This window comes from Tachysurus fulvidraco, chromosome 19 (genome assembly GCF_022655615.1).
Source record: "Tachysurus fulvidraco isolate hzauxx_2018 chromosome 19, HZAU_PFXX_2.0, whole genome shotgun sequence".
Lineage (NCBI taxonomy): Eukaryota > Metazoa > Chordata > Actinopteri > Siluriformes > Bagridae > Tachysurus > Tachysurus fulvidraco.
This window is the reverse complement of record NC_062536.1, coordinates 13,067,614-13,095,264: the sequence shown is the minus strand read 5'-3', so window position 1 is coordinate 13,095,264 and position 27,651 is coordinate 13,067,614. Positions and strand designations below refer to the sequence as shown.

Here is a 27,651-nt window from a genome sequence, read left to right as displayed (position 1 = left end):
TTATAATAAGTCAAAGCCAATCCAAGTCATGTACTCATGTTAAATATTGTTAAAGTTGTTACATTTATTCTATGGAAAGACCCAGTTATATTAAGGGAATTGTATATGAATACATAATGCAAACTAGTGTGAATAGGTTCTTTTTTGAGAAATCTTTGCTATGGAATGGGCTTTAAATACATCCAGCACAATATTCCTCAGTAATGGTGACCCCAGACTCTTTTTCCTTTTTCTGTACTACAAAATTCTTCAAAAAAAAACTTTCTAATGATGGTAATTAACATTTAATAGGTCATGTTATTTTCAGTTCAATCTGCAGGCCATATCTTTAAATATTAGTGAACATTTTTATGACATAAAATGCTGTATTGAAACATTTTATACATCTAAATACCCAGAATAGTTCGTTTCTCATCTGTCTTTGGTGGTGTGACACAGAAGTAAGGTGTTTTCTGCATGTATGTGTGCACTTTTGATGGAGTAGTGTGTTGTAGGCTCTACCACAAACATTTTAAATGACAAAACCAGATAGGTTTTCCTTCTCTTTTGTGTGTGTGTTGGTGTGTGTGGCAAGAGCAACAGCAGCACATCCCATGCGGCTAACTCCCGCACCTCTGTGCTACAGCAGTTTGGAATGCGGAGGTGAGCAGAATTATTATCTGCACAACGGTTGTGTTTTTTGTCGATGTTGTTGTCGTGATTTTTGCCCCGCGTTCATGCTATGAGGTTTTGTGTGATGATCACAAGAACAAAACCAAAACCAAAATAACAAACAAGAACAAACAAAAATGAAACTAAGAAATGCAACAAATGAGAACGATTAACAAACTTGATAAACAAAAGTGGAAACTCAACAATAAGTGGTCAAGGCAGTCTTTTCCCTTGAAGAGAGCTGACAGCTGGATGAGGTAGAGGTAATATGCTGTGGTTGATTAGTCCTCCTCGGGCGAGCCCTCTGCCTCCTCCTCCTCCTCTTCCTAAAAAGCACAAAAAATCAGCCTTACTTCAATCACTGCCAATTTCTACACATACTCTGAATGACAGGACATTTGAAGGCTAAAGACAATTAAAAATGAAAATATTAAATTTATATTATATTTTGAGGGTTTTTTCATTATTATTATTATTATTATTATTATTATTATTATTATTAGTAGTAGTAGTAGTAGTAGTAGTAGTATTAGTATTAGTATTATTATTATTAGTATTATTATTATTTATTTATTTATTTATTTGTTTGTTTGTTTATTTATTTATTTATTTATTTATTTATTTATTTATTTTTTAATTTTTTTCATTATTATATCTACAGTTATAAATCTGCAGTTGCCAGTACTGTAAAAATTTTGTTTGGGTCTGATTAAATCTGATCTCTATCCTCTGATTTACTTTTGCAACATCTGGCAAACACCCTTATCCAGACCGACTTACATTTATCTCATTTATACAACTAAGCAATTAAGGGTTAAGGGCCATGCACAGGGGCCCAGCAGTAGCAGCTTTGTGTACCTGGAATTCTAACATTCCAACACCTTAACCACTGAGCTACCACAGCCCTGTATTTAATATATATTCTAGCTGAGCATCAACCAGAGAGAGAGAGAGAGAGAGAGAGAGAGAGAGAGAGAGAGAGAGAGAGAGAGAGAGAGAGAGAGAGAGAGAGAGAGAGAGAGGAAAAAGAAATTTGAGGGGAGATTCTTGGCCATTTTCTGAACCAGGGTGGGCGAATTCTAACACCTGGCACATGCTCATGCAACATGACAAGTCAGCTGATGAGAGTGCAAACTAAACTCCTATATACATAACAAATGCCTGCGATTGGCTAGTGTTACTCTGATTGACAGGTGAGTCAGAAATACCATCCCTCACATTTAGCATGCATCATTAATTAGAGAAGGCAAAAGAAAGGTCAGCATGCACGGATAGCCCAATATTTATATCGCTAGCTGAGAGACGGCTCTATAGTTAAAGCTAGTAAATAGCTCACTCTTTTTTCTTAATGCAAGACAAGGAATTTTACAGCTTTTAAAGTATTTTCTAAAGTTAAATGTGTTTTTTTTCCAAGACGCAGACAGAGAGGTAGGTAAATGTTCGAGCTATGTGTGAATCGACTAAATCTGTAAGAAAAAAAGGATATTGCAGGCAAGTTAAAAAAAACAAAAACAAACAAAAAAAACGTACGTGTGATTAAAACCAGTCTAGCACACATCAGTACTTGAGACAAGTTATGAACTTAAATGATGAGTCAAGTGAGTAGAATTTACAGACCATGTTGTCAGTCCTGGCATTTTTACTTTCTGCTGTTTCTGGTGCTTTTACAGTATATTTAATTAATTAATAAATTTCTAACAAACAAATGTGTAGGACATTCATACATACACACTGAACTATATACTGTATATCTTGAATTTTTACTATATTAAATCTCTATATTTCTCTTTATATTTACCTTCTGTTCTATGTTTATGTTCTGTAAAGCTGCTTTGAGACAAAGCCCATTAAAAAAGTAAAAAGCGCTATACAAATAACTTGAATTGAATCGAATCGAACATGCCACTATGGGTTTACACATATGAATATATGGAGTGCTCTACAGCAGCGGTCTCCAATCTTATCCACAAAGGGCCGGTGTGGGTGCAGGTTTTCATTCCAACCAAGCAGAAGCCACACCTGATTCCACCTGTTTAATCAGTTGTTCTTGGCTTTTATAGACTCTGCTGTGGCTTCTGCTTGGTTGGAATGAAAACCTGCACCCACACCGGCCCTTTCCGGATAAGATTGGAGACCCCTGCTCTAAAGACATAAATATAAGTGTGTGTGTGTCTTTGTGTGTGTCTGTGTGTGTACATTAAGGCTCTTGTTCCCAGTGCTCATCAAGGCCCATGCATTCCCACACAGCAACAAATCAGGCTGCAGTTATGCATTCCCACCACAAAATGGTTCGCACCAGCAAACATAAAAGGGGAGGGAGAGAATTTCTTACCTATTCATTACTTTCCATAGGTGTCTTCCCACACTAATCAACATAGTCACTGCTGGAATATATCGTTTAACTGCACTTGAATGTATTTGCATTTGGAGAATGTTTTTTTAACCAAATTCCTTTGATTTCTCATCTGTTTTTCTGTTACATCTAAAACATTGAAGTAAAAAAGACCCTTCTTCTGATCTTCTAATCTTTTAGTCTTATACTTCAGGTCAGATTCCATATCCATCGGTGAGGGCACATAAGATTATATATTGCAGAAAGATTTGATTTTATCAAGATAAGATTTATATTGGCTCTAGAGATTTACCCTACAGGTCCCTAGCTAAACAAACAGTTGAGTCAGAGATTGGGATTTGTGAAACCTTGAAAACACAAACTGGCCATGACTCACATACACACTGATATAAGCGCATAGGTTGAGCTCCAGGCATCCTTTATTGATAGACTGTGTAGATTTGGCCGGTGTGCTGAGTCCATAGCGGTCTGTATTCTCATGATTTGACATGGGTTGTATTACTCAGAAGCCATGCAGTTTCTAAATGAAATTCTTATTGCATTTTTAAGTACTAATGTGTGAGGATCAATGTGTGCTAGATATACTATGGATAAAAGCTTTGGTTACATAAAGGTAGTGTAAGAGTTGTAGTGTGTGTCTCTCTCTCTCTCTCTCTCTGTGTGTGTGTGTGTGTGTGTGTGTGTGTGTGTGTGTGTGTGTGTGTGTGTGTGTGTGTGTGTGTGTGTGTGTGTGTGCGTGCGTGCGTGCATGTGTGTGTGTGTGTGTGTGTGTGTGCAGACTACACCTAGAATAAATACATTTAGTTTACATACCTGAGCAGGCTTTTCTTGGACCACTTGCTGTGGCTGCAAGAAAGACAGCAAAAAAAAAAACAGGTTAGAATTTTTTATCATTGATCATGGCACTGCCTACCATGCCACATAACAGCACATATCAATACCAACATTACCTAATCTATAAAACTCTAAACTGCCTTCTATAAAGTGCCAACACCTAACCTTAAATTAAAGGCAAATTAGGCAGAAATACAGCAGAGCCTTTTACTGTGGGCAAATGGGTGAGTTAACAAAGCCCGGATTGTGCCCTCTTAGTGTTACATCACACCCAACAAGCACTGCCACCCCACCGGAAGAGGCTCTAAGACCTCAAGCAGACAGCTGAGCAGTCTTCTGCTCTTCCAGAAACAAAAAAAGCCCTGAGAGTCCCTTGTGTTTGCAACTAAAGCTAGCCACTGCAAACACACACACACACACACACAGACACACACACAGACACACACACAGACACACACACACACACACACTCACACACACACTCACACACACACACTCACTCACACACACTCACACACACTCACACACACACACACACACACACACACACACACACACACACACACACACACACACACACACACACACACACACACACACACACACACACACACACTAAACTGGATTGTTGGGAACAGCTGGTGCATTTTGTGCCAGTTCCTGCCAGAATGTGAGCAGGCTGTAACATAGTAAATGTCAGCACCGGATGGACCTGAGTGTGTGTGTCGATAAAGTCAAATTGAGAGTAAGCGAATACAAGCTGGGAACTGTCAACCAATAATTCAGATGCCTGGTAACCATGTTTTTGTTGACAAATTTCTCCAACAAATTGTGGATGTGTCCTACATTTTAATGGCAACTCCTCTCATCAGTCACATTCATCGTGATAGATTACAGTTTGATTCCTTTATACAGTACAACGTACCATCATGGGCCTTGTGGAAGCTAATATACAAAGCTAGCTGTCCTTGAAGGTCCATATATGACCTAATACATGCTCTGTGCCTTCACTAGTAATACTTTTGAAAGCTACACTGAATTGTCTATATTGTCTAAAAAATATATATGTACATTTACTTACAGTACTTTACAGTGTTAAAATGAAAAAAATATTTTTTTTTTATAATAATGGTCATAACATTTACTATAGAAATCGTTTTGGAGCTAGCTTGGTAATGACCATGTGATAGGATTTTAATGGGAACTCAAACCAAATTGTTTTACCCTTTACAAACTGAAACATGATCCTTTATTTTCCAATTTTATCCATCAAATTGGAAATTAGATAAACAGTGAATTTGACTTTTACAATTTTCCTATTGCAAAATAAAACTAAAGAGCCAAAGTGTACAGTTACACATTAGAAGACTGAAATGGTTACAATAAAAAAAAAATTGTTCAGGGAAAGCCAGTCAATTTCCATGCAAATATTTGATAAAGGATCAAGAGAGACTTGTCTCAAAATCATTTTATGTGTTTTACATCTTAACACCTCTATAAACTTGCAGTTACAAATCTCCATGTGAAGAGTGAGTTCCCACAGATCTCTTCCCCATCACTGACTGTGGAATGTAGCTCAGGACAAACAGTATTTGAAACCAGAACTCTATAGGTAGAGAGGCCCCCCATTTTCTATGGCTCAGAACGTTCCCTCCACCTCCTTCCCTTCTGCCCCATCTGCACAAAAGGGGAAATCTTGGCATTGTCTTTCACAAGGCTGAAGCTCTACTTTGAAGTTGCTTGGAGCTGACACTCTGGGTGCTGGTTTAAGATGTGGGCCAAAGCCGAGTGGGGCCTGGTGACCCTGAGGCCCCCAACATCCTACGCACACACACATAGACACACGTACACACACACACAAACACACACACTGTGTGCGGCCCAGTGCTAAAAGGGACCAGAGATATGTTCCCAGAGAAGGAAGAGATCAGCAGAAGAAGCCCCAGAGGCAACTGCCCCATCAGTGTTGAAACTCAACCCCCGAGAAAGAATGCAGCCTATTCCCCCTCTCTCCCTCCCTTGCTACCCAACTATCTTTGGACAGCCCTTCCCAGATCGACTTCCTTTTGAGATAATGCAGTACAAATCAATTGCCATTCTGGCACTCGTATTGAATGCAGGCAATCCTGTGATGAACTCCACATGGCACAGGACACTGGATCTCTACCAAGCTGTGTTACATATCCCATTATAGTAGTGTTGCTAAGTGACACTCAGTAAAACGAGTTGAGATATTTTGATCCTGCCTGATGGCACCCAAAAAAAGTCTTCACTACTATTTCTGTCCTGGTTGTGGTTTCAGGGGTTAATCATTTCTGAGATACGCTTAACCTTCCAGAGTTGGTTAAAATTACTTAATTACACATTTTAATGAGAGACATTTCAATAATGACAAACAGGGAAACGCTGGTCAATAAGTGTCCCGTAGTGACACAGTTACACATTTTCCCTCTCACTTCCTCACACTCCTCTGACCAAAGGAGGAACACTCACACTCCTGACTGATCAAAGGAGGAATGATGTGTCAGACAAAAGCTAATTAACTTGTGGGAAAACGTACTCCTGCCATTTAACATCTATATCTACCTGCAGATCGGTGTAACCTGAGACTTAAACTCGTATAATCAGTCATTACTGGTTAAAAACAAAAAAAAGAGACAAAAAAAAGTAACAAACGAAACAAATGGCATTTCATTCTTCCGTTCTCTGGGTTTTATTCATTTTAAAAGCTTGTCAACTAAGTCAATGACTAAGTATACCTTCAGTATAAAAACTCTGATAGAAGGAAAATATAAAAAAAAAAACATTTTCTTCTCTTGGCTATAAAATTCTGTTGTATTCAAACTTGCAAACTCCCCAGAATGCTTTTAAAGATTCAAGGTTCTGTTCAAGCGCAATTCACATATAATGTGGTTCTAGCTTAACTACAATTTTAAGAATTGAAATAAAAAGACTAATTGCTGTCAAGGCGATAGTAATAATTAATTCAGTTAATTTAAATGATGTAGAAGGTATAAATAAAATATGTATATAGATAGAAATATGTAGATATAAATAGGCTACTGGTTAATAATAAGTTATTCTGAGTGACATATATGACATGGTCTACAGTTAAAAGCTTATAAAAAATAATAATAAAGCCTACTAATGATAAAGTAGTTTTAAATCAGTAATAATTGTCAAACCTTAATTTAATTCTGATGTTTTATCTTAATTGTATAGAAATTCAGTTTAGTTTGATTTATTTGTTGATCAGGAAGCCAAAGCATATCTAGGACAACAGCCAGTAAATATGGTCTTTTATGAAAGCGGATATCATATTATACTTTGATATGAACTGATATCATGATCTATAAACTATGCCATCATATAGATTTTTGTCAACTGCTCACTACCAGGAAGAAAGCAAGATTTTTTATTACACAGTACATAACAAGTATTATCACTGCATGCTACAAGACACCAATATATTGTTTATATAACTGTATGTATTATCAGCTCTGTTGCGTACACCATTTTTTTTCATTTGCATTGTCCAAAACACACAAATAAATGGTCTACCTATCAACAGAACTGAAAGATAATATGAAATTATGTACACTTCAATGTGGTTTGTAAATCCTTTGGTCATTGTTTTGTCATAGTGAGGAAAATTTCAGTGGTATTAAAAGGTCTCAAGTTTTTTTGGGCAGAGATCAAGTTGTGCGGCAGCCGGTGTAAGTTTCTTTTTTTCTTTTTATTTTTTTTGTCACTTCCCTCTGACTTGCCATGACCTGGTTTCCTAGCTTATAGTGTTTTGCATGCCTTGTAACAACTGCCTGGTGGATGACAGAAAAACACACACCATGCTCAGGAATGATAACATCAATGAATGCTCAGGAAAACATGGAGAAAAGCAAAGCAAAGCAAAGGAAAACATGGCATCACTGCTTTGTCTAAAGCTAAAGGTTGCTGTACACCAATGACACTCTTTCAGTGTGGCCAAAAAATCTTCTACGGTTCTCAGCAGAGCACTTGGGTTTGCCAAAGGAATAAAGCATAACATGATAAGTGAGCTCTTCAACAGCCAGTTAACTCTCATCTGGACTGTCGGCTGCCTTTTCAAGTTCTGACAAAACAGGATAATCAGTTTGTCACCCCCTCTCCAACTGATGAGACAAGCATGAACTTTTACCAGCCAAAGTTTGTGTAGTTGTCGATTTGCTGGCAATAAAAACCTGTCTATCTCCTTCACTATTCCAGTGCATGAAGAAAAAGCAAAGAAAGAGCAGACCTCCTACTGTTCTTCTGCTGTCAATAGCTCTACCCCTCCCTGTGAAGTGGTAGATCTTCACTTCAGAATACCTTGGCAATGATTCATGCCTCTTGGATTTCAAAGAATTTACGAGTCAATTCTTGTGTAATCTTGCCTTGTCCTCTGTGTGTTCTCAGCACATGCTTTTTGGATATGTGACAACTCACTGAATTGGGGACAGACCTTCAGACACCCACATTGTACATTGTTCAGAACCCATATTTGCCCAGTTTTCTTTTTTAATAAGTATGAAGCGTAATAGGCATGTGCGTGTATATAGAGCAAAGGTTACACAAAGAGATTATGCAAGGGTAAAGAGGAACGAGTAATGATTAGAGGTTTCTGACTTATGTAATAGTGAGACGACAGTCCTTGAACTTGCAAGTGCAAGTCTTAGCAGCTCCAAAGAAAAGCGTGCTGAAACAGTGTGAAGCCTCACACTGAACAGAGCAAAAGGAAAAATTCTCACCCTCAAAATATGCCATGTCTAAAGGCCCTCTTTTGCATGCCAGGCAATTTACTTAAAGCTGCTAACTACAGGGAACCCCTCTCTTCCTCTCAGCGCAAAACTCTTGGAATAACTTTCTTTAATACAATTTGGGAGTTTATCTTAAAAAGTTTAACAAAAGATCTGACACATGTTGAGTCACCATTCTAATTGTAAAAGTAACAAATAAAAATCTGTCCATCCAATTCCGCCAATTTGGTCGATTAGTACAATTCCACACACAATATATTTATCCATAATTGCTCAGCAGCTACCAACTGATGAGAATGAAGTCTAACAGATACTTGCTCAGATGTGTAGATTACCACAACACTAATTACCTTCCTAGGTATACAGGACCATGAAATAATCTGTCATCCTAATTGACAGGAAAGTAAGAGGGAAAGAGAGAGAGAGAGAGAGAGAGAGAGAGAGAGAGAGAGAGAGAGAGAGAGAGAGAGAGAGAGAGAGAGAGAGAGAGAGAGAGTAATTCCTTTCCAACAAAAGAGATGGTTACTCCTGTCCATGGGGCATTTTCTCACTCCCACTGGGGCAATTTAATGTTGCAATCTCCCTATGGTATGGTATTTTATGACACTCAGAAGCTCCCTACACAGTTTTAACTATTTGTTTTGTCAACTCCGTTTATTGCTACTTAATGGTAGTATCTATTGCTAGGATGATGTGGCCATAACTTGTCGATTTGTCTAAACTCTAACAGACTGAAATAATTGAGTTTCTACAGAAAACCATGGCATCTTAATTACACAAGGCTTTAGATTGCCAAATTTCCAAATTGTGATTTAGGTCCTAATACTTTTGATTGTATATTTGATCAAAGCCACTATATTCAACTCTATCTTGATGATGAACGATTCTGATGTGTTTCCTTAAGACTCTTGTTTTGTATTTAAATCGTACCACATGATTAAAACATGAATTATACATAGAAAATCAGTAATGCTTTACAATATTTGAAGCATTATCAAATTGTTAAGAGACCACATATTTTTCTTTTTTTTTTACTTTGTTAATAAAATAGAGGATGAAGTCTAGGAAGCAAGAGTGCAGCTCACGTTCACTTTAAATTTAAACTGAGAACACATGGTTTGTGTTTGCACAAAAGCCTTTTTTTAACATAGCCTCTCCTTAGGGCCGCTGACAAGAATTCCACAAAGACAGGAAAAATAAAAAACACTCTGCTTGATTTGATGAGGCAAACCTATCCAAGGACTCCCTCAGTCGAGGCAGACCCCACGGACGAGCCACCCAGTAACTGCATCCCTCCCCACCGCCACCACTTCTACGAATAAAGGCCACATGTTATATTAAACTAAAGGTGGAAGTGGGGAAAAAGAGCCAGGCAGCTCCTGGGTGCAGGGGTGGCACAACGTCAGCTTTGTGATTTCTCCTGGAATGCCTCCACTATTTCGGCTGATCCTGAAAAGGTTCTTCAGCCAGGAAATCCAAGCCCTCCACAGCCAACAAACCTCCATCCACCCCTCCATTCCTCTCTTCTCCATTTCCCAATCAACTACACTCCCCTACCAAATAGTGCTATGAATGGCACCTATCAGAGTAGAGCTAAAACCTCACGATTAGGGGGAATTGCCGAAGGGCCCATTGTAGAGGAGAAAAATGTCTGCCAGAGTGAGGAATGTGGAAAATTCCTGGCAGGACAAGCAGCCTTTTGTTAAGATTTTTTTTTCTCTTTTTTTTCAGGAGGGGGTGTTCTGGAGGGAAAGAAAGGCGCAAATTGGATCTGCTCCATTTAGGAGCCTCTGCTGTTTGAAGTGAAATCAGTTCCCAGAGTTTTTCAAAGGGGGAGAGGGGTCATGGGCAGCCCTATAATTCAGGTTTTACTTCAGTTCCTTACAATTTTCTAGTTTGAGAATTTGTTGTCTTGAGAGTTTTTTACCAAGTCTTATGAGATCATATGATTATCTTATACTCATTTGTAGTTCGTTGTCTTTTAGTTTTTGCAGTCTGTTTCTCTTTACAACACAAATCCTCTGTTGTTATTGATAGCTGTGAAGTTATTCATAGCCACTTATAGAGCATATAAGAGACCATGTATGTGTTCTTGGAACTATAGGGATGCAGTTGTGGGTTTTGTTCAAGAATAAGAGTTGAGTGGGAAAGAATCCATAAGGAGCAGTCAACTCCGCCCATAGTAAGCTGAATGATGCAGATGTTGTGGATTAACCTGCGTTGCCTGGAACAACTCATGTCCTGTGTCCTATTGGCAATGGCAAAAATACGCTAATAACATGGATCCTGACTAGGTTTTCATAGAATTTGAAGAACAGCAGAAGTGTGGTGAGAAAACATGGAAAAAGACCAACTGTTTAGCAAAGGGTGGTGTATTTATGTACACAATGTCCGCCTCACAGCAGTACGTGCTGAAAAAGCCCACTAGCTCATTGGCTGATTTGCATTAAACACCCTTGTTGCACACATTAAAAGCTAATCGATGATACTAACATGAGCATGTCTTTAGTTTTTGATTGGAGTAGAAGCTGGATGTGGTTTATCTGCATAAAACATCCTATAAAAAAGTATCAAATTTAACACAAATTTTAAATGAAAAATATTTCTACAGCTTTATGCTGACTCGATGATTTATGCTGCATCTTTTTTCCTGATATCCTCAACATTTTAGTTTCTATAATCTATTATGCTATTTGATAAACACAATACAAATACAGTAAATACAAGTAATTTGTAGTTCAATAAATGTTTCAGGGAACTATTCTGGATGTGTACAAGCCTCTGGATGAAAGACATCAGTGAAAGAAAACTGTAGCCCTGTATCAGCCCCAGCATTCCCCCAACAGGAAACAGAGACAGCACATGTGGGGCCTGAGACTGATAGAGGCAATGGATTTTGTAGAGGCCATACCATCAATAACACAGGCCACATACCTTTCCCTGCTCTTACAAACACAGTTGCCACCCCCTGTTATCCCTTTCCCTCCCTTTCCTCTCCTTTCTCACATCGCCACTTCTGTGAACACTAGCTATATAGCCTGATTGGATTGACTGTCAGGTAATTATGATATTATATTGCTTTTAAAATACTGTTTAATAAAAAAGCAGCTACAAATCATAAGCATAAAGAATACACTTAACTAAATGAGAAAATCAGACAAACCTGTACATATTCTTAATGCTTTTCAACATGCTTACTATGTGAGAGACATGGCATGACTACATGGCATAATTTGACTTAATTGACTTAATTTATTAAAGCTCAGACATGGGTGTAAAGTAATCCTTTTTTGGAATAAATTTGGCACAAGTGTGGTGCAATTGAACAAATATAGGGAGGTAAACAGACAGAATGGACAACAATGACCTGACAAAATATGGGAAAAATGTAAAGGTTTGCAAACATTTTAACTCTGACTCTCACACATCCAAGACGTGGAGAAGAGCACGTCAAAGCTACAGAGTGTATTAATATTTTTGCAGGAACATACTATGGGGCAAAAGTTGTCCAAATCCATCTTGCAAATCTAATAGCTAATATGATATGTACTGCTTATTACAAAATTATCCAAAGCGCTGATAATTAGTATGATTTTGCCAAACAATATTGCAATACAATCCAGTGGGGGCCAACATACCCACTTATGTATCAAAAACAAGCAGCGAGTGTTCATCTTGGGTAGAAGGAGACCACAATACATGGACAAGACATTACAATTAATTTTTTTGTATTGTGTGGCAACATGGTCCTGGAGAAACGCTGTCTCATTTCACTTGTGTACTACAACAGCTATATATAATTTTAATGACAATAAAAGCTTCTTGACTTGACTTGACATCCTTGGAGTGTGTTAATAAGCACTGTGATGTATCATAAGAAGCAGTTGTGGCTGGCATCACACGTTAGCCATCGGCTTCCCTAGTTAATAGCTGGTGTATTATAAGGGGGTTAATGTGGTTAAAAAGGCCTGGGTTAAAACAAATTTCTACCTGTGTGTTTTTCCCCCATTTGTAATGTGCAAGTGAAACCTAGCACATAGAGCATCCGCTTAACCATTGTTTCGCGCACTGATTCACTGAACTGCCAAGCTCCTGGGATAACCACAGGAATCACTGACTAGAAAACACATGGGGCCAAGTTCAATATTTTGCCTGAGAGGATTGTTGACGCTATAAAAACTTTTTGATGTTTGACACTGAATCCCCATCACACTGTCTTCCTCTAAGCTTATATATGTGAAAGGGGGGAAAAAAGCCAGGGAAAAAAATTCACACTTTGGCAAAGGGTGAGGGTTTTCCAAGCCTCTCCACCACACTTTGAGACTGTTGGATGAATCCCAATCCCAGCGCTCATCTACTCCACCGATCTGCCTCCTCTGACTGCCGGACTCTCCCTCCCATTTCCCTGAGCTCTAATTCCGCTCCTCACCACCTGCCAACATTGTTTGTCCCATAGCCAAAAGCAGCACAGCCTTGTGTTAGATGAGAGTACTTCCTCTACGCCCCCCCCATCCGCCCACACCCCACGCCCCCCTACTCATTCATTTACTCATTCTCCTGCTTTTTCCAAAGGCGTAGGGTGCGGAGTCTCACTGGTGTTAGGTCTGCAATGACTAATGTCCCCCCACATACAGTGAACTGGCAATGGCTTCTTTTAAAGTAATATGCAGGAAGGTAAATGAGAGGTGAAAGGGCTTTAGGGCAACAGGTAAGATCACCATGTTTGGTGTCTGTGCTCTCACTCGTACACAGAGTCAGCTGTTTTTGGGTGGCTGGTGGTCTCAAGGGCAGAGGGGTTCAGTGGATGGAGTTGACAAAACTTTTACTGAGGGGAAGGGACAAAGCACCTGGCAAGTGAAAGGGCACCATAAATCAAGATCTTGTCTTATACCTCATATCAAAGGAATTCTTGGCACCAAAGGCTGCTGATGGCTTGCTTTGCATTCATTTGTTTTGGCTGCATGATTGCAGCACTGTCCCTGGCAGAATGGACTTCTATGAGAAAACTCGATAAATCATAAATCTATAAATCTATTGTTTTTGCCTATGTGCATTTATTCCTATGGAAACAAATGGACAGGTTGTCTGTAAAGCAGCCAAGTGCTAAAAATGCAACCGTGACATTACTAGCAAGAGAGGGGTCAACCTGCCCAGGAAAAAGAGAAAGAGCTTCCCTCTCCACTGTAGTTTTGCTTGGTTGGTGAGGAACCAAATGCATAAAACTCAGTGGACACCAGCCAGCTGGCAGCATGAAAGGGGGAACTGCTGTGCACAACTGATTAATGCTAGCTGTTTGAGGACAAAGATTCTTCCTCACCCTGCCAACTGTGGAGCCTGTCCGCTTGGCACAGAGGACCCTGTCCATCTCAGCACCTGTGCAGGATGCACACTCGGAAAAGGAAGGGGGAGACTGTAAATCAGGGCTTTGGCATGCTTAAACAGATCGACCTAGCAGCACAGATGCTGGATTGGAGGACTTGCTAAATGCTTGTAAAATTGTAAAAGTCATGCCAAATAAAAATCATACATACAAAGGGAAAGGTCACCTTCTGAATCTTTCTGTAGTCATCATTGGTAAGTGTTGGCTCAGCTATCTGGAAATATGCTGTTTGACGGTGTGACGTTGCACAGTGTGATGTTGTTGAACAGGACAGAATCTCTTCATATTGACATTCTATTCTAAATCAGCTTCTCAAGGTCTTGGCTAGACACAGCTCTCTTTTCTTATCGCCCTGGGGAGGGCAATTCCTATTGCTGCTTAGAAAAGTTCTAGATATCCACACCACCTGTGGAAAAATGGCATCAGTTATCCAAGAACCAGAAAACAATACTCATTTGTCTCATGTCCATCAACATTAGCCGTCAATCTTTTTTTTTTTTTTTTTTAAGAAATAAATGATATCTGTACATTATTTATATAGAAGGTAGAAAATTGTCATAGTATCTATGCCCTAACCATTTTACACATATAAATGTAGAAACGATCAAGGAAACAAACAAACTAATCTCAGCTGTAGAGTTCTACATAAAGGGTTAAAAGAAGTCTTTCCTTTTTTCCAAGTACTGTACATTTCCCTACAGTTTATGAGTTAACGAGACTAAATGGGCTGAGTGAAAAATCTACTTATTAGTGTACAACACAGATTTTAGCCTAGAAATGTCAAACAGCAAAACTCATCACACGTAAGCACAGAGTGTGCCTCCTTAACACTGGGGATTTTGCTGCATATTAATTCATCTCCTTAAATTTTGAAAGAATGGCATTTGAAATTCCTTCTCAAACTTTCTGATCTGAACATGTTGTAACAGCTTCAGAGACTTACTCTGTGTGAAAATGTTACAAAGGGAGGACAGTGACTAGTGTGCTAAGTCTGGTTGGGGTCTTATGATTTCAATTTCAAATTGTTTTTTTAACTCTCAACAAGACGCACACATTCTTGGTTACTTCTGAGGTAGATATGGTTAAACACTACTTTCTTTCCCTTCTGGTGGCCAGAGCCACCTTCTTCTATTAACCATTTAGGAGGGTTGGGGATGACTGGTGGTGGTGGGGGAAGCAAAGGAAAACATTCCAGTGGCCCCTTGTAGCTAAAAAGGATATGCTATAATTAGTTCCAGGAGGGCGAGTGGTAGCTGAATGAAGAAAGCTGGCTTGTTTATCCAGGAAAAGAATGGCAAGGCTCTTGACAAGTCCACCCTGTATATGTGAGGCAGCCATGTGGCTATGGTGGATGCATGGGACATGCCAATTCATCTGTGACAAAATAAAGTTGCCAAACAGATCATAACCTAGGCTTTCAAAGCAACACAGCCACCCATACATGAGGACAGGTCTGTGGACATACATTCCTCTAGTCCATTCATTTAAAAAAACAAGAGGGGAAAGAAAACAAGTTAGTGCTCTGTCCCTGACTGCACTAGTTGAGTTAATGGGCAATTTCTGCTGTGCGTCACAGCCCTTGGATAAATGAGACCCATCTACAAAAGTGGGCCTTGGAGAGGACACTCTCATGATAGCAAGCTGCCTCCTTGACTCATTCTCATTCACAAACTCGCTTCATTGTAGAAGGCTCACACTAAATAGCTTACTCTGTTACTGGGGTGTAAAGGACACACCAACTGGCCAGGCACCATATAGAGGAACTCAGTGATGTAATAATAATAATAATAATAATAATAATAATAATAATAATAATAATAATAATAATAATAATAATAATAATAATAATAATAATAATAATAATGAATTCCCCCCCACACACAAATGAACCCTTTATTACACATCATACACAAAGTCACTTTAAGGCTGTCTATAGGAAATGATAAGACATAATTATAAATCGTTGTAAATTGTTATACTGATTTCTTTCACTCTGTAAACTACATGCAGTTTTCGATGACGCTATACAAAAAAACACAAAATTGGAATTGGATCTAAAATTGCAGATTTTTAACCTCCAAAATCAGCTGCATTGTAACATTACTAAATGGATTAGATACTCCACATAAAGAATATAGTGCTGTGTTTTGTTGAAAAAAAAATGTTACATTTATTATTTATTAACCCACTGGAATTTTTTTCAGGTTTTCAGGTATTCTGTCAGTCTATCATTTAGTATTTTTACACATGGAGATTTATGTTTTAGTATGTCATATTTTGAAAATATATTTCCTTGAGTATTTAATTTAATATAATTAAATAAAAATAAGCTTTTAACATTTTTTTTTTATTTCCCCTATTTTTCCTTCTCAGCCTTTGTTTACTGATGTTGCAGTTCAAATGTAAACTACGCCACAATCAATAATTTATTGTTGAAATCCCCTTCCTTGCTGTTAAGAGATATTAGAACAATTACGTGATTTCTAGCTTAAAATTCTGTCACATGCCATTTTCCTGTATATGCAATTTTTATATAATTATATTATATGATTTTAAATAATTATATTTATAGCTAATTTTTTGCCTCATTGCTAACTCAGTTTTTTGCCTCATTGTTTGTCTATGAGTAATTGACAAGTACACACACAGGAATTGTCTATGTGTGTGCATGCATGTAAGCAATGTAAGCGTGCGTGTACAGTATGTGCGTTTGAAGTCAGTAGATTGTAGACCTATGGCATACACGCAGCTACCATGAAAGAGTAGCCGATCGTGCCTCTGGGCATCAGTCCAGAAAAGCAGTGCAATAAACGTGACCCTCTTTATCAGGCCAGTCCAAAGTTTCCAGCAGTGGGTGGCAGCAGCAACAGCTAAACCCTCAAAAAATGCTCTCACAATGAAATCTCCATTATTATCCTCCTCTGTTGGAAGATTGCTGCTTGCATTCTTGGATGATTTAGTAATCCAGGCCATGTTTTCCTCCAGTACAAACACAATTATTTTAATTTTATTTATTTATTTATTTTTAACGTATGAATCATTCTAACTTACAGGTCCAAGTTTTTAAATAGTTATGAATGCATGCAGAGATTGTAGACTACCCAAGTGACCACATAGCTGCTGCAGATATAGAAATGATACTATTAATATATCACATGAAATGACCTTTTTAACCAATACTCCAGCATTTAAAATCTAAAGCGGTTGTAGCGCAATGTACATTTCCACAATCATTTAGAGACCATTTCTAAATGCAGTTATTATGGCAATCTAATAATATTTATGTAAATCACATATATATGTAAAATGCTAAAGAATTTGATAGAATTGTTACTTTAACTGTATTTGTAAATGAATCTCTAAATATGCATTATAAGACTATTATTATTCCCCTATTATTATTATTATTATTATTATTATTATTATTATTATTATTATTATTATTATTATTATTATTATTATTATTATGGATATAGGCTATTTGTAAAAAGATGTCACGATTTCAATATATGATATGAGATGATACATTGTGAAGTAATGCTAGTCATTGCACTAAAAAAACGGAAGAAACGAAATGACAGTGTATGCTGTATACTCTTCAAGAATCAAGAATGATGCCAACCAGTCTTCTGTGAAAACACTGAGAGAAAAAAGACAGAACCGTCTTACAATACAAGCAACCTGACAAAACATCTTAACGATTAAACTCTCATGTAGTTCATCATTATCAGCTCACAGCAGCCAAGTGGTAACTAATTTAACCAAGGCAATGCACTTCATTTAAAATCAACTCTCTGATGTTATAAAGATCTAGTAACCTAAGTGCATAAGCACACACAAGGAACATTCTTTATGGATAGTGTTGAAACTGGGGAAGCATAAACAGAACTAAATAAAATGTTCTGTGTTGTCTTTGGTTAATTCTATAGACCTTATTACACCAGGATATGTTGAATAAATATTATTATATTTTATGCATCCTTGACTTGTCTTTGTTTTAATCAGAACTTCCTTTCCAGCTTACAGTGTCATGTTAAACTAACAGAAATAAACAGAGTAGCACTTCTTACCTTATTATTTCAGTAATTAGGAAATGGGATAGGTTAAAGAGGGTGCATGGATGAGAGTGGGAGTTATTGTCACTGGGGGATTTTGGTGGACCCAGAATTAGGGATATAACATTAATTGTTACAAATTAAAGTTTTTATCTATATTAAAACAAAAAATATAATCGTAAATGTACTTCCACTGCCTCATAACTTATAATTGAATGCTGGAACTGCCGAAACACTTTAAAGTGTGTTGTTGCTCTTTCTTCTCTCCAGTCGCTCATACATTTACATTTACAGCATTTAGCAGACACCCTTATCCAAAGTGACTTACAACTGAGCAACTGAGGGTTAAGGGCCTTGCTCAGGGGCCCAGCAGTGGCAGCTTGGTGGACCTGGGGTTCGAACAAATGACCTTCCGATCAATAGCCCAACACCTTAACCACTGAGCTACCACATCCAGAAATGTAGCTAAGCATTACTATCATATATATATATATATATATACTATACTTTTTACTGTACTGCTACAATTTAAAAAAAGAAATGGTAATACAAAAAAACACCATTGGTGAAATATTTTCTGTTTGTTTCACTCAATGATATTTATTGTTTGATTTGAATTTCTGTGTTTTGTTTTTTTGTTGTTGTTGTATTATGTTTTAAAAACTAAAGGCATTCAATTTCAGGTTTTAAAGTTAGTTGATTTGGGTAATAAAATTGCTGGCATGTAAACAAAAAACAGAAATCAATCCCACAACATTGGATATGAAACAATAAATCAAAAAGCACTTTCTCAACACTTGTACTGGTTTACAATGGAATAAGAATTCACACATTGACACATTTGATACTGAACCCATGCTATTAACTCATGCATCACAGAAAAACACAAAACCATCAACCAAGCATGGACAGAGAGAGAGGGAGAGAGAGAGATCCTTCATGTCCATTCTCTCTCTCTCTCTCTCTCTCTCTCTCTCTCTCTCTCTCTCTCTCTCTCTCTCTCTCTCTCTCTCTCTCTCTCTCTCTCTCTCTCTGTCTCTCACCCCTGCAGGCAATCAATCTATCAAGGTGTCACTTACAAGCTGATAAACACGTTTTTTTAAGCTCTCCACAGAATTGCTGATGTGTAGCTGTGGTCAGTGTGAAGTCTAACCTGACATCTAAATATTTTCTTTAACACATAATACAAACATTTGTACAATCTCATTAAGCACTTGCTGACGAGCAAGCAAGCAGTGGCAAGGCTGAGTGGAAGGCCTGTGGCACTTTCCCAGGCACAGCCTTAAGCCTAGACGTGGATTAAATTGCAGTGATTGATGGTAATTCCACATTAAAGAAAGTGCGTTCAGTTAAAGATTAGGTCTAATTTGGGCCCTTAAACATATCCAAATTATATATAACATCAATTAATTCGAGTAAAAATTAAAACTCAAATCTAATGGAAGCAAACAGGTTGCTTGTATTTGCAAAACAAATACATAAATAAACATCCATTTTAAATAGTCTAGAAGAACGATTATTCTTATTATATAATATTCTTATTATATTATTATAAATATTATAATATTATTTGCTGCTGGAGACCTCATCAACTAGTTAATTTCACAGACCATGTTTCAGTCATCTATATTTCATACACATAATCCAGCTGTTCAAATATTAGGCTCATTATCTAAATATGTGCAATAATATTTCAGCTATTTATTGGAGCTGTAGAGATTATTGGAGCTTTTCCTTCTTGAACATTTCACTTATAGAACACGTTTTTATTTTATTTATTTTAATTATCATTCAGATTCAAGTTGATAATATTTATTGGTATATCCTTAACCAGTTTGTGAGTTTGGATTAAACCCATTTAATACTGGTGATCAGTCAAACAGTCTAATGATTAGAATTAAAGTAATGTTGAGTTGTAATTTCCATCATTATGCATCTTGGACCACACTTGGAGAACCAGGAGATTAATATGTTCTAATCCACATGGAACAACTACAATGGTTTAGGAACATCTGTGCAATTTTACCCTCATGAAAAATAACAGGGCTTATGAATATGCATTAATATGCAATGTCTAAATATCCTCCTGCAGTCCTGGCTAGTTTAGCACACCATTTCTGTGGTTAAATGATTCTAATCACTTGTAAACGTGATAGGTTCAACATTATGTTGACATGCTAATCATTATTTTACTAATAACTGAACTCATATGTCATGCACCGAGATCAGTTTTGTTTGTTTTTGTTTTTTTTTCATAAGAATGAAATGTCTGTTTTAATTGCTAATACATGTAATTAACTATTCAAAACTAGTTTAAGATGTTTTTCACATTTCTATGACAGATATTTTATTATCTTATGGATAAATTGAGGCTAATTTTAAAATGCTTAATGTATACGCCTATAATATAATTAAAATAAATAAAAGTGTCTAACATACCCATTTCCTTGGTCTTCCTCTGGGTCTCTTCTCCCCTGTGGTCTCAGCTTTCTGTGAATATCAAGGACTATGAGTTAATACCCATTCAGTTCTGCTAAAATGCAAAACACGTCAGAAAATGTTACATATCATTATACTGTTGAATCAGAGCTTCTTGTATTTTAGCAAAGTAGCACCAGAGAGTCTGTGTAAGGTATATCTTAGCATCTGAGAAGGAGCTGTCTGTGTATCTTGCACAGAGGATGTTCCCAACCTGAACAGCATAATATTTCACTGGTGGAATTGTATGCTATACAAATGGAAAGGAGAGGGCCATTATCAGCGGACTCACTGCTGAGATAAGGACCATAACAGACTGTTATGGGTTTTAGATCACATTAGGGACCTTGTGGTAACAGCTAGGCAATGATTTGGAGTACTTCCAATTTCTCAGATATCCTTTACCCATTTAAAAGTTGAGACAAGCACCATTATAATCTGCTTATTTATCTCACATCATTTTACCTCTTGCATCAGGGAAATGATTATTAAATTACTAGCATTTTATGCACAAGTGTTGTTTTGACTGTTTATCAGACAATATTAAATGCAATTTCAATACATTTCTTATGATTTTTTTGATTTATGAACCCATCATAATTACTATCATATTTCTCAACCTGCCAAACTAAAAGTCATTATAGCTAGACTATATTAGTGGACCATATTGACTTGGCGTAATGTTTAAAAGAGCCGTTTCTATACATTTAAGAGGTTAAGAATCTAAAGCACCTTTACATTTACCGTGCAAGCCTCAAGAAGGTCCCACCTTCACAACAATCGAGGACAGTTAACAAGACGAGATTCAGCTCAATAATTGGTAGAATATAAAGTGCTGTCCCTGGGTGCTACAAAAGTTAAGCTGAACTATACGAATGATAAAATATCTATGCATTCAAATCAAATCAAATTTTATTTGTCATATACACATACATACAGAGTACGACATGCAGTGAAATGCTTTTTACATCTGTCCGGTATTCGAGCATAAAAAGGAATTGAATTAACCATAAAAATAAAACCAAAAGGAGATAAATAGGTAGATAAATAAAAAGTATAAACTATATAAAAACTATATAAAATATGAAAATATATGTGAAAAATATATGTATATACATAAATGCGAATGGTTTTAATGATTGTCCTTAAAGTGTTCATGTGCACTGTGTGTGTATAAAGTGGCACTGTGCTGTGCAAGTCCAGAGTTAAAGTGACAGTCCAGAGTTAGTGTCATTGTGCAATTCTGGGAAGGGGGAAGGACAGGTGTCAAAAATACTATGCTGGCTGGTTCCCAAAAGGCATCGTAATGTTAAGGTCATCTTAACTTGCTGAAAGACTTTGGGTGTCATTATTCTCATTCATAAATAATTATCTTGCTACTGCAGTGTAAAGCACGTATTTAAAATGAAACCTTCCCATACATCTTCTACACACACCAGTTCTGTTTGGTTTTATTCTGCTTGCCCAGAGTGAGTAATGACATCACTGCCACACATTACTGTTTAGCCAAATAAGTACGCTTTAACAAAGGCCATAAACATATGCAAAAACATTTTGTGCAAGTGTCACAAGAATAAAACCTTCGAAGGACACAGCCGCTTAGTGCTCAACCCAAGTCTGACCACAACCACCACTCTACTGTCCGCTTAGCCAGCTCATGTAACTTTAATGTGTCAGACAGGGCATATCAAATTCTTAAATGAGAGGATGGGTTACACCAATTTGTGATTTGATTAAACAGTTCTAGTAACCACTAGACTGATGCACTTCAATGATGTGCTTCAGTTCTATCTCACACTAGTACAAACAAATAAGCCCATAGGTCACCCACAGTTCTTTGAACTTCTTCTGTATTTTTTTTCTCACTACTGCTGTTTGTGTGTCTCTATCTGCCGGTGTCTCTTTAACCAATCTGTGTATCAGCTCTCGGTTCAGGTTGCTGCATATTTAATTGGGATATTTAATGGTCTGTAAACTAACACCCTTATTAATTAATCATGGTTTTGCATGTCTTGTCCAGCAATGCAGCCTAGTCTTGTGTCCACTATGTATGCCTTGCAGTCACTGTTGAGCCTTTACTTGGCCTTCCCTGACATGACAAGTGTATGTTAGGCAAGGCCATTGCAGACTAAGGGGGTAGGCAGAGACTGGGTGAGCTAGACTCGCCCTGTCAGGCCTTGCTTTGTAAAAGGATGGTTTAAAATTAGCCCCTTGAGTCCAGTGTATCAAGTTTAACAATGACTGCTCTATGGAAAATATTCCATCTCTTCATTAGGACAAATGCATTGAGCAGATGATCAGAATGTGTGGTTCAGAGTGTGCGTTTGACAATAAGGATAATACCGTTTTAAGTCAGCGAAGTTATCTTTTCATTTAGCTTGGTCATATGATACAGTCTCAGGAGCTCCTAATGCAGTAATTCATCATTTTTGCAGCAAGCATTTACACTGTAATGATTATTGTAAGCTGCACAGGGCAACATTGTACACTGCCTTTTTTGTGTTAGCAATAGTGTTCTTTTAGAATAATATATCAAAATTTGTATTTTATACCCAACTCTGCCGGACGTCATTTCATTTGAAACGCTTCAATCTTTTCTCCCTACGCTCCATTCATCCGGTCTATAACTCCTCAAAATGAGCTTTCAAGAAACAAGACTTCTGCCTATATGCAGAGTTTTGTCAAGTTACAGTCTTTTACCTAGATCAGGCCCTTGCCCATGTTAAAGAGTCTCACAAGTGAAATCTACAGTCTGTTTAGCTTAACTAGTGGAACTACAGTCTGGGGATCAGAGTAAGGAGTGGCAATTTAAACCAGCGATGAACACTTCGTTTCAATCTGTAAAGCAGTAGAACCCGGTGAAGATGATTAATTCTGGGTGGGAGAGCAAACTTTGTGAAAAGTGTTTTGAGTCAGGCGCCTTGGCGATTTCCACTCCTTTCATCTTAGCAGATTTATCTGCTCACTGTTTATCATAACAATGCCAAATGAGATGAAACAGAATTACACCGGCAGAAAAGAGCTTGGGTTTTTTAAAGTGGGGCTGAGACTGTTTACAGTGGTACCTTAATGTGGAAGCGCGCAAGTCGGGCTGTCAGTGAGTCATTACCACAGTCTGATCCCCCTACCACCAGCAGATAAATGAAGACATCCACACTCCCCCATGTCTCACAGATGAAAATCACACACTAATACATCTTAACCAAGACTGCAAATGATGTTAAGGAACGTCTCATATACAACAGGCCTGAGCAGACCACACACAAAAATGAAGGGATATGTTAATTATTTCATCAGCAGTTGCCATGTTTCTGTTTTTGGAAAAAAAAATTATGTGTGAATTTGATTACATAATTGCTTGTGAACATTATAGTACAGCAAACTGGGTGTGCCTTTCACTGAATACATGAATATGCATGTGTGTGTGTGTGTGTGTGTGTGTGTGTGTGTGTGTGTGTGTGTGTGTGTGTGTGTGTGTGTGTGTGTGTGTGTGTGTGTGTGTGTGTGTGTGTGTGGTGAAATAAAAAAAATCCTGCAGTGGTGGGCTTACTGTGCACTGGCCTGGTATACAGCACAAAGTGTTATGATTGCAACAATAATTAGAAAAGTTCCACATTACATACACACACACACACACACACACACACACACACACACACACACACACACACACACACACACACACACACACACACCGAAACAGACTCATACACACCACACACCCACCCACAAGCACACAATGTTTGAACTGACTCAGGAGTATGGAACACAAAATCTTTCTTTGCTTACTGATACCCTTGGATGTGGGGTGTATGATAGCATGCAAATACAATTGTCTGTCTTTGTTATTACAATCAATCAACAGTGACTGAATGCCACAGAGCTCTGTAGCAGTAGTTAACATCCTACCTTCTGTGCTGCTTTGGAAGGCCCCTTGTTCTTGCTTCCCTTGGGACGTCCTCTTGGACGTTTGGGGACAGGCTCACCCGTGGGTTCCTGCAGAGGAGAGAAGGTAAACACAGCAGATGAGGTCAGGTAATATAGCTGTTAGACAATTTGCCCCAAAATCAATATAACTTCCCACTGCTCCATCTATATCATTTCCAACAATCCTCTTATTTTCTGGTGTAAGCAGGCATGCATCCAAAACCCAGTAAAAGGTATTATATGTTATTGTGTGACTTTGTAATTAATATGCAAAATGTATTTAAATTAGTAGTAATTGGTAGATAGATAGATAGATAGATAGATAGATAGATAGATAGATAGATAGATAGATAGATAGATAGATAGATAGATAGATAGATAGATAGATAGATAGATAGATAGATAGATAGATAGATTCACTTTTTACATTTTATATAATATTATGTTGGACATTTTATCTAAAATATACAATGATGTAATTTCTATTTGCAAATTTATTTATGTAATAACTGAAAAAATATTTATAGCAAAATGTGTGTTGTGAAATTATGCACACTGTTAAAAATATGATTGCTTGATGGTTCTTTGGATGCTTAAGGGTTATTTGCTTAGAGGGGGAAACTTTTAGGGCTATAAAATAAAGAAACCTTAAGGGTTAAAACGTTATATATATATATATATATATATATATATATATATATATATATATATATATATATATATATATATATATATATATATATATATATATATATATATATATATATAATCGGAAATACTAAGGTATGACAAGTGACCCAGCATAAATCTAAAAAAGAGCTCGCTTTATAAAGTTTGGAGAATGTTCAGCATATCAGCTGGAGTCCAGGATTTTACGCGCGCCAGTTCTACAGTGAAGCCCAAAGCAGTTTGCTGTTGTACTAAATAGTGTTTAAAAATAGTGCGCGCCATAGAATGGCTATTTAACTCACTGTTTAATACGGTAGTGTTCGGTTTTGGACGTGTCACCCACATGTGCGGGCGACATCTAATTACAATCGGAAGGCTGACTCACAGAGAAGCTTATGACGGTGAATCACGGCTTTACGGTGCGTAAACACGCGCATGTTCATGACTAAACTCTCTTCCGTGTCGTTACACTGGAGAACGTGAGCAGGCTACTAGCTGGAACAACGAAATTTAGCACAAATAGTGAATGAAACCGGTATATGCAAAGGAGTTTGTGTGTGTAGCGCTTTATCTGTGCTGCAGAACGGCGGAGGTCGCGCCTCGGTCAGGGGCGGCGTAAAAACAGTCGTTAAAGATGCAACTTCCAAGCGTAAAGTTTGTACACACTGAATAACTGTGTCCGGCAGCAACCCTGAACTAATCTGTGATTTCAGGGAAACACTAGAGAACACAAATTCCCAAAAATCACCGGCAGGCAATATGCATCATTTACTAAAACTATGCAGAAATAGGTTCGCTTGTTTGCGAAAAGCAATATATTTGCATAGCTGAATATTTATCCATTGCCAATGCGTTGATCATTGTTAGACTCTAAGAAAAAGTTTGGGATCATTGGTTCGATTTGCCATTTTGCAGTTTTTGCATGACCCTAGAATTTAAGCTAGAACATCTTCCCAGCACAAAAAAAGGAGTTGCATAAAAAAAGTTGCGCGCCAACGAGGTATAATCATGAACTCACTCGATAACATTATTTACTATTGTTGTGCATTCATATTTCAGCTCACTTAAACAATCAATAGACCACAGCACGACACATCAAGAGACAGTTGCATGCTCAGGATAAACAGGACCGAAACTGCAAGATATTCATTTAATGCACCGGTGTGTCAGATGTGTTTTAGGCTATTATTCAGTATTCGTTTTAGGATTTAGATACAGAAGTGTAAAGAAAAAAAGAGGAAGAAAAAGAAGATGAAGAGGAGGAGGAAGAAGAAGACAAGCCAACGGCACTGACTTGCTGCGGCTTCCGGGGTCTTCCCGGTCCTCTCTTCGGAGGATCGGCGGCCGGAGCGGGCTGCTCGCGAGATCCCGAGGCTTCGGCGCCTTCCTCACCGCGCGCGCTCATTGCAATGACTCACAGCCAAACGGGGAAGTTCCTGTAGATCTGTGCTCCTGCAGCGCGCGCGCTCTGTGTCGCGCACCGGACGTCCTGCTGCAGTATTACGAGACGATGGGTGATGGGGGATCCACTGTAGTCTGAACAAGGTCTGAGGATAACGGTAATGAATAAACCAAGGCAGGTGAGGCGTTAGGGATGCAAAATAGTATCTAAAAAGTGGGCCTCGTGAACCTGGAGGTGTCGCGATTTGCACGTGCTGCCCGCTTGAGTATTTGGCACACGCAAGAAAAAAAACGTCTCGTCTTTAGAACAGAGTGGGGGTGGCTATAGTCATAAAATAAGAGAGCGATCAATGAGAATGTTGGTCTTGTCCATGCGGACGAACTCGGCGCGCTGTCAGATGTGCGCGTTGTGCTCGCTGGGCTCAGTGGAGTTCCCAAAAAACCTGGAGGAAAAACTTTTCTACACGGGACAGCTTAGGAAAAAACATTCGCCTTTTAAATGCATCTCTGTTGCCCACACGGAAACAAGTCCACTAAGTGGACGGGGCTGTGGTATATATATTATTTAAAAAAGACGAAAATCACTTTTCCCGTGGGTGGATAATATGGAGAGGGAGGGGGCACAAAAGGCGCAAAGAGAGAGAGAGAGAGAGAGAGAGAGAGAGAGAGAGAGAGAGAGAGAGAGAGAGAGAGAGAGAGAGAGAGAGAGAAGGGGAAAAAAGAGAATTGGACGGCTGCCACAGAAAACATGAGAAATTCTGCGAGGAGAGACCACATCGAGACAAACTCCTGTGTCCAGCACCATTCATGCTACTGGACACGGTCCAACGGGTTTAAAGAGACCAAGAGCGCATGCAAGCTTTAATATTGCTCATTACTAGAGTCATTTAATAATGCCTGCTAAATTCCATGCAGATACATGCAGGTACAATAGTGTAACTTGACCAGGCTTACTTTCAGTGTTCATTTCACTGGCAGGTATTTATTTAATATGCAACAATCAGTTACCTGTAATGTTTATGTAGATCAATTGCTGATTCAAAATTAAATAGGACTACTACTACTACTACTACTACTACTACTACTAATAATAATAATAATAATAATAATAATAATAATAATAATAATAAT

The 27,651-nt window shown here is 38.0% G+C and overlaps 1 protein-coding gene across 1 annotated transcript; it reads right to left on the bottom strand.

Moving 5' to 3' along the window:
* Positions 1-255: 255 nt before the first annotated feature.
* Positions 256-27,106, bottom strand: hmga2 (high mobility group AT-hook 2). The gene is made up of 5 exons (XM_027151063.2): positions 26,414-27,106; positions 24,433-24,519; positions 20,485-20,535; positions 3,818-3,850; positions 256-977 (listed from the first exon to the last, which is right to left on the bottom strand). The coding sequence occupies exons 1-5, from the start codon at positions 26,522-26,524 to the stop codon at positions 933-935; spliced, it is 327 nt and encodes a 108-aa protein (XP_027006864.1). The 5' UTR covers positions 26,525-27,106; the 3' UTR covers positions 256-932.
* Between the last annotated feature and the right edge of the window lie 545 nt (positions 27,107-27,651).